Source organism: Pseudonaja textilis, chromosome 2 (genome assembly GCF_049901715.1).
Source record: "Pseudonaja textilis isolate UNSWEBS1 chromosome 2, rPseTex1.2, whole genome shotgun sequence".
Lineage (NCBI taxonomy): Eukaryota > Metazoa > Chordata > Lepidosauria > Squamata > Elapidae > Pseudonaja > Pseudonaja textilis.
In genome coordinates, this window is record NC_141991.1 from 203,570,419 (window position 1) to 203,578,725 (window position 8,307).

General features: G+C 35.7%; 2 protein-coding genes across 2 annotated transcripts in view; one reads left to right on the top strand and one right to left on the bottom strand.

Annotated features, from left to right (window-relative positions):
- Positions 1 to 540: 540 nt before the first annotated feature.
- On the bottom strand, positions 541 to 8,249 carry LMNB1 (lamin B1). Its single transcript, XM_087926888.1, has 7 exons — positions 8,042 to 8,249; positions 6,942 to 7,162; positions 4,982 to 5,207; positions 4,090 to 4,194; positions 3,641 to 3,760; positions 3,298 to 3,414; positions 541 to 1,209 (listed from the first exon to the last, which is right to left on the bottom strand). Exons 1-7 carry the CDS (start codon positions 8,138 to 8,140, stop codon positions 1,168 to 1,170), a joined length of 930 nt encoding a protein of 309 aa, XP_087783014.1. The 5' UTR covers positions 8,141 to 8,249; the 3' UTR covers positions 541 to 1,167.
- The window catches only part of ALDH7A1 (aldehyde dehydrogenase 7 family member A1), a 22,545-nt gene continuing 22,454 nt past the window's right edge, over positions 8,217 to 8,307 (top strand). The window contains exon 1 of the mRNA XM_087923218.1: positions 8,217 to 8,228. Within this exon, the coding sequence (XP_087779344.1) occupies positions 8,217 to 8,228 (12 nt within the window). The remainder of the gene's footprint in view (positions 8,229 to 8,307) is intronic.

Below are 8,307 nucleotides of genomic sequence, written 5' to 3' on the forward strand. Positions count from 1 at the left end.
TGAAGCATGATGATCACAAAACTGTAAGATTAATACATTCTGGTTTTTTTTTAAAAAAAAATACTAAACACGAGATGTAATTTTTAAATATTCTTAATATGGGAACAGAGCTGCGTAAGAGGTTGTCAGAATTTGGGTGACCATTCACAGGCTTCCAGTAGAAGAGGACATTACCTACTGTGCGAGCCTGCCTTATATAAGGATACAAGGTCATATGATCTTTCTACCCTCTTGGAGAAAGACAGAGCGGTGCCATTTTCACTGATCTGCATTGTAAGCATCACTCTCTCCCTTGTAAGCAAGCCTATTTAACTTTCCATTAATACTACTCCTGATTAAATCCTCCCATCCAGCCAAAGAAAACTTTTTTTTCTTATGGGTTGCATGAGTAAAATGACAAATACTTTATAAATCTAAAACCACCAATTCATTTAAGATACCCAGGTATTAAACAAACAATTTCTTCACTAACAAACATTGATGATTCTATATTTTCTTTTTACTAAAAATTCAACTTTTTTCCAAAGTATTACATGCAAGCCTTCTTAAGATAGTTTTTATTTTGTTAATATGACATGAAAAAGTATGCAAGTTACACTAGAATTTAAAAACACACTTCACACATTAACATAAGCCCATTTCCTGATTAAATTGCTAAGTAAAACTAGTCAAAATGTTTTATAGAGTCCTTCATCCTATTTATGATGTAACTAATAGACAACAATATTCTTTACAAATATTTTGAGTAAAATTTGTGTAGCTTGATTGCTAAAATACAAAAGTTTTCCATACAAAAATTTGTTGAAAGCAGTTTCCTCTCCCTTCCAAAAAGCATGTAAGAATGTAAAAAGATAAAGAGTAGATGGCTAGACTAACAACCAAACCCCACACAAGTATTTTTTTAACAAGAATATTAAAAAGGGACCACCGTAAAAATGAGGGTTGTTTTTTGAAAAAACAGTACATAGTTCAGTGTCAATATTTCACATTTCAAAAAGCTATATATATGATTTGACATACAAAAACCTCCATCTCTGGGAGAAAGGAAATTAAGGCCAGACACAGCTTTAAAATTCACAAAAGGAAATACAAAAATATGTTGTGCTTCCAAGAAGGTTCTCCTCTGCAGGTAGGGATAAACATAACTGAGGACTAGATGACTGGCGTTTACATGATTGCACAGCTTCTGTTGGCTCCTCGTGGGTCTCCCTATTTTAAATATTATAAAATGTTAAGACTGTGATATATAAAACTGTTAAAGTTTGGTATACATTAAAGATAATGAATAATCTGTCTATTTTCCCAAATTATAATAGTATAAATAATAAGCATATTATCTGAATCTTATTACCAATGCATTTTAAGTTGTCATAGGAGCAAAACATGGAACAATTCAAGTATATTAAAATTATTTGCATGAAGCAGTCGTAATATAAATTCTGTTTGACAGCTCTTATTGCAAGAGGCATATCTCCTCTATAGTTGAACAACACTGTTGCATATACAATATTAAAAACATATGGACTACTACTTCCTTCGAAATCTTGAGCAAGTTTTCATATGCAAAAGCTGAAATTACAACTAAACTCTACATTGTTGCTAGAAACTACTTTTTTAATGCGGAGTTGCACCATAGATGGAACAGTTTTGAGTGTCTTTGTCTAGAATGAAGCACACATTTTGTCCAGACATGGGCCTGAAATGTAGAGTGCTCCAGGCATAACAATGTTGGAATGACTGGGAAAAACAAGCGGGGCCACTTTATTATATCCAAGGAAACACAAGGAAATGGAAGGTACTGTTAAGGGGGAAATGATTGGACATGCTATTCTTTAATGTATGGGCATAATGTGCAATGGCTAAGAGGAGGATGGAAGAGAAATTGGTGAGATTTGGAGGGGGGGGTGTTGGCTGCAGCTCAGTATATGCTTGCCACTTGTAGATTCTCCACTTGAATTCAAGTATAGGGAAAGACACTGAGAAGATTGAGAAGCAATGCAGCTCATGGCTCATGTGAAGATAGGTGAAGTGCATAAGTTTTTTTTTCTACTAGCCCTTTAAGGTCCCTCCAACATTTTTCAGTCAAACCCTGGAACAAACGAAATATTCCAGTTTATTAAAATATGATTATTTCCAGAGGTTTGTGAACCACTTGGTCATAAATATTTATTTTTAATTCAAAACAAAACACATTTTCTATGTTGTGCACACCCCTAAAAAATACAAGATGGTCACAAGACAAATATTACACTTAGTGCCATGGCTGTTTATAATGATTTGGATCTAAGGGAGCTCAGTTTTGAATTAGCTTATGGCTCTCAAAACTATTTTAATAACTATAATTTAGTACCTTAAGTCCAGGCCTATGTAAACAGTGCTTAAAACACTAAAATTGTGGAGCAGGCTATGATTTAGACCAGTGATTCCCAATCTTTACAGCTTAGTGGCCCGGCCTGGCTGGGTCGGGGAAGCGGACTGTGGGAGTGGTGTATCTGAATGGTGATCTGCCTCTCATGCGAGTGGAGCTGTGGGTGCATGCTTGCCTGCCTCTCACAGAGCCTGGTTCCTAATAGGCCATGGCCAGGAGTTGGGGATCCCTGATCTAGATCAATGTTTCCCAACCTCAGCAACTTTAAGAAATATGTCCTTGAACTCTCAGAATTTCCCTGGCAGCATGCTGCCTAGAGTATTCTGGAAGTTGAAATCCAGTCATCTTAAACTTGCCAGAGTTGGGAAACACTGCTCTAAAGTAAGTTTAGAGAAAAACTGGGACATCTCATTTCAAATGAGGAACCTAAACAGAAGACTAAAGGTACACTGAGGAAAACCTGAATAACTGAAAAGCATGTTGAACATAAGCAAGCACAAATGTACCACCTCTTCCCAGTTCATTCTCTACTACCTCATGAGCTCAAGATGGTTAATGTAGATTTGGATAGACATGGTCCTATTTGCTGTATTTCATGTGCTTATCAATCAATTTAGTGATGTTTCTTCACTTGTGGCTTTACTAATGAGGATGGAGTGATTGGTCTTTCTTCCCCTACTGATCTTTCAAATGGATAGTGAATAGTTCCTTCTTTACCCTCTAGATTACCAACAGCCAAAAATCAGCAACCCTAGCAAACATTAATATCACATTATAGCTACAACTGTCAGAAAAGTTGTCTGGATCTCAGTCTGCAGAGATCTCTGTCAGTTTGTTAAACTATCCTGGTATTCCTATCCTGGTTTCTGCAAACTCCCTTAATTATTCAGAAGATAACAATTTTTTAGATATTTGAAATTATAGGATACCTGCTGGTGAAATAGATCTTCCTCTTCTACAGCTTCAACTGGTTCTTCTTCTACTTCTTCCCCCTCTTCAGCTTCAAGTAAAGTTGTTTTGAAGACAGTGCTTCTCTGAGCAACTTCCTATAATAAGACATTGCTGGATTATTATCAAACACGCAAACTATCTCAGGACTTTTTATTATTATGTAATGTAAGCATGTACCGCTGCTTGAATACATAAATCCCACTTGGAGAAGTATACTATATATTAAAAGGGAAATTGCAGCCTTACTTCTTTGTTCGGTCACATCCTTTTTTAACAAAATAAATTATATCAAGGTAATGGAATCATATGTATTTATGTTACCTCTCCCTGAGAGTTTTTCAGAATAACTTTCACATCTTTGCCAGTGCCCCAGGAATTCTGGTTCTTCCAGATGAGGTCAGAGGGAGGACTGGCTGTTACTCCAGCATTAGCAGCCCATATCTGAGAAAAATAAAACAGATTGTACAAAATTAATATATTACTATCTCTATTTACATATACGGTATAAAAGACAAAATATACCAAAACTGCATGTTTTTGGGTACAAATTGCTAGGAATCTAGGCAAAATAACAATTTAAAGACATTGACCTCTAATCAATAGTAGGCTTCATTTTCTTAGGGAAAAGAGTGCACTTATAATATTGATTAGGGTTAATTTACATATATTTTAATTATTATTCCACTCCACCTGGACTCTCTCATTGTTGTCCAAATTTATATTTTATAACCAAGCTACATTTTGAGTTCCACAAAGTTGATCTCACTTACTGTGACAGTCTGGCCTGCCTTCAGCACGTATCTTGAGGTATACTTATAATTAACAGAAGCATCTCCTATTTTTCTGATCATCTCCCAGCCTCCCATTGGTTGATCCTAAATTAAATCAGAGAAAAATATCAATTAGGCAATTACAATACATGAACACAGATAAGCCAACCCTTGAAATTTCAACCAAAACATCACAAAAATGAATTATCTGCAGATAAATCTAACTTTTGGTCTACATCTCTGGTCTACAGATAGATCAAACCCAATTTTGGAGTATATTTTGGAACCTAAAATTCTTGACTTAGCCATGAGTACATTACAGTGCGTATTTCTACCCATTATGCCATTCAGACTAATAACATTATATACAATATATTTTGCATATACCCTATCCCTTTTATCAATCAACATACTATAAGTGCAATAGTTTTTCTGGATTGGCATTTTACTCATAGAAAGTTGAATCATGCAATGCTATGCAATGTAGCTAAATGTTAAGAGAATGCTTTAGACTTTTGGTCTTCCAGGCACCCCATAACTTCATCTTCCAACAGTTCCCTTAGCATGGGCAATGTAATAATGCTACATTTGTAGTTTCTGAAAGGCATTAAGTTCCTGTCTCTACCTTATGTCAGCCTTATCCATCCTCAAGTTATATAAACTTCAACTCCCAAGTCCCTAGCCAGCATGGTAATTGCTAAGAATTAGAAAATTTGGCACACATAGGTTGGAGAAGAATGAATTGTTTAATAAAATATGTCACCACTGGGGTTCTAGAACTAAAACTTTTCAGTAAAGAGATTTAAAACAACGTTTCACTGGCTGAGTTTATATATCCTATATAATAAAAAACAATTGAATTATACTATGTCTTAGCACATAATTAACTTACCTGATCAGAAGTGTTCTTCAAGCGGATAAATTTCCCATCTACATCTATCTCCTCAATACAGATATTTCCAGTGGCAGAAGCTGAGTGAGAGATACTAACACTACTACTGGCCTCCGATTCTTCTACATCAACCCTCTTCCTCTTTCCCCTCGTTGTACGAACACTACGGCTTGATGATGCCCGAGAGACAGTTACACGAGAAGATGGGCTGGGAGTAAGTTTCAACCTGAGGAGAGAAATTCATGAATATAGATTACACACACACACACACACACACACACACACACACACACACACACACCCATGGCTCCATCCATCTTATGTTATGAGCTGGTATAAGTTCAGTGTAAGGTTTGTGAACCCAACTCATGAATGAAATAAGTCAATTAATCTATATTAACAATTAACAATTAACATACGGGCTTACATTTTCAAGTACAGTTCAGTTATTGTCTCTGCCCCTCCCCGCATAACCAATATTATGAACTGAGGCTAGTTTTTAAGAGGTTTTAAAACAAAGGCTAGCCAAAGAATAATGTATTAAATTGTCCTTTATTCAGCAGCATACATTTTAGATGAGGAGTGGTAGAGAGAAAAAATGCCATACATGGATTTTCTGTTAGAGATGTAAAACATGACCAAAGCAAACTAAAATTGAACTAGGAAAGAAAAAGGAGTCATGAATCTTCTTCTAAACCTCAAGACTTCTAGCTCATGACAAGCAGACTGAAAAGTATGGAAAGGGCAATATTTACATCTATGCAAGTTCTTCTGTGCCCAAGCATGTCTGTGAATTGTTTAGTACTTTCACACCACCAATACACGAGCATTAAAAGCAACAGTGGTTTGGCAGTTGCATGGAAAAAAATCCAAGAATATTGGCAGGTGTGGTGACTAAGAGGACGTAGGTAAAATTGGCAGGCTGGGGACCTGCAGGCCATTTAGGAGGAAGGGAGACGCTGCTGAAGCCTTGTTAAATTTTTCAAATTAGTTTCGTCTGGAATTCATTTAGATGAAAACTGAGATTATCTAAAATGTTTTTAATTTTCAGTTCTGCCAAACCACAACCTGACTAGAACGGCTCTGGAAAATTTCCAGAACACACTTTCCATTGTGTACGCACCCCGAGTTGCACTTTAATCCTCTTTGAACTGATTACAATCACAAGCACGCATTCATGTGGAAAGGATTTGATATCCAGCAGAGTGATGGAAACAGGTAATCCTTGACTTGCAACAGTTCATTTAGTGACCATTCAGTTACAACAGCTTTGAAAAATGTGAATTATGACCATTTTTCACACCTATGACCACCGCAGCATCCCCATGGTGGATGTGATTTATACTTGGATGCTTGACAACTGACTCATATTTATGCCCTGTGCTGTGTCTGGGATCATGTGATCTCCTTCTGCAACCTTCTGGCAAGCAAATTCAATGGGGAAACCTGTTTCACTTAACCAAGTTATTAATTTAACAACTGCACTGAGTCACTTATCAACTGTGGCAAGAAAAGTTGTAAAATGGGACAAAACTCATTTACCAAATTACTCACTTAGCAACATACATTTTGGGCTCCATTTTGGTTGTTAAGTCAAGGACTACCTGTAGCTCCCCAATAGCAAAACTATTCCCTACCAAGAGCAATTTTTCCCAGTGATTAGAATATTTACAAATATCCAGATCAATATTATTTCAGTATTGTTGTTTATACTATACACTTCCTTACAGCAAAAGAGTTTTAGTTGGATTTTAGCTGTTTTACACATCATACGTTGGTAAGCCAACAAATGTTAAGAGTGATCATATAGAAATCCTAGGAGAAAATTTGGCAGAGGATCTTTCCATTTTGGCCTCCATTTGTTAAAACCATACAACATATCTCGTCATGAAGATGTCTCCTGACCTTTAGAGGTGGATAGTATTTCGTGAATCGAAAGATTAAATGATCTTTGCATTACCTTTCTTCTTCACCCTCCAGCAGCTTCCTATAGGCATTGATTTCCATATCCAAAGCCAATTTTACATCTAGCAGTTGTTCATAATCATTCAACTGCTGTTGCATCTGATCTCTTATCTCTGCCATCTCTCTCTCTTTGTCAGAGAGTGTCCTGCGGAAGGTATCCCTTTCTTTAGCCAGGATGTCCTCCAGTTCTTGCATTCTCTCCAGCCATCCTCTAGACTAAAAATTACAAACAAAACAAAAAACTCAGCAATCTTAACTTCTCAGAATATATATATACGGAAAGCTATTAAAAACTGAAACCAAAATACATGAAATAATTTTATGTTTTGTACATAAAATTAGCATGAAGGAATTAATTTCTTCCCCCATGCCTTCAAAAATATATTTCCACTGATTATTAAGCAATCTAACACAAAAGGAAATAAGCATATATATTTCCTGTTTGAGGCAAGAATAAGCCATGCATATCACCGAATGATTACAAAACAATTTCATTTGCAGAACAATTTTTTTAATATTCAGAATTCAGCTATTTCCCCATGTATTAGCATATTGGGAAAATACTAAATACAACACAGTACAATATAAGGATTAAGTGTTCTTTACCCTAAAGCAAATTAAGTATCTCTTCCTATAAAGGCCATATAATATATTGTATGCTGCATTACATTTTAAAATGTGTACACATTTTACCAAGGTGATTTATACCAAAGGATGTAATTTGAAATATTCAACTTTTTGCTAGCATAATTTCATATTATTTTCCTTAAATAAAAAATATATTAAAATTAAATTAACTACAAAAGAATCAGTACAATTTATTCAATGGAAAACACCCCAATTCAAATGTGTCTAACATTCACCCCAAAATGTTTAAGGAGGATTGACTGCTTACAGAGTTCTATTCTGTCACCCTCTTTCTTCTCTTAAAAGCAGAAGGAAGACTGAGAAACTCTCATTAGTATTTGCAATAAAAGCAAAATAATCTCGTCCTGAAAAGTAATACAGTTGAGATATACCATCTTCTGTTTTTAATTGTCAGAGAGAAATACAAATCCAATCTAGTTAGGACCTATAGAATCTTAAATTCCTTACCTCTTTCTGTAAAGCAGACAGTTGGGAAGAGAGACTGTCAATGCGCATGCGACTTTCTGTAAGTTCTTCTCTTACGGTGTTAGCTGCTGAGCTACACATTTCAGAGGAGAGTCTTGCGTTTTCAAGCTATAGAAAAGTATAGATAGAGGAAGCATTCCTGTTACTTTGCCAACAAATGCAGGAACAAGTACTTACTCTTAAAAACTCTGTAACAGAATTAAGTTACTTAATACAGGAAACCTCTCAGCTGGCAAGATGACAACAAA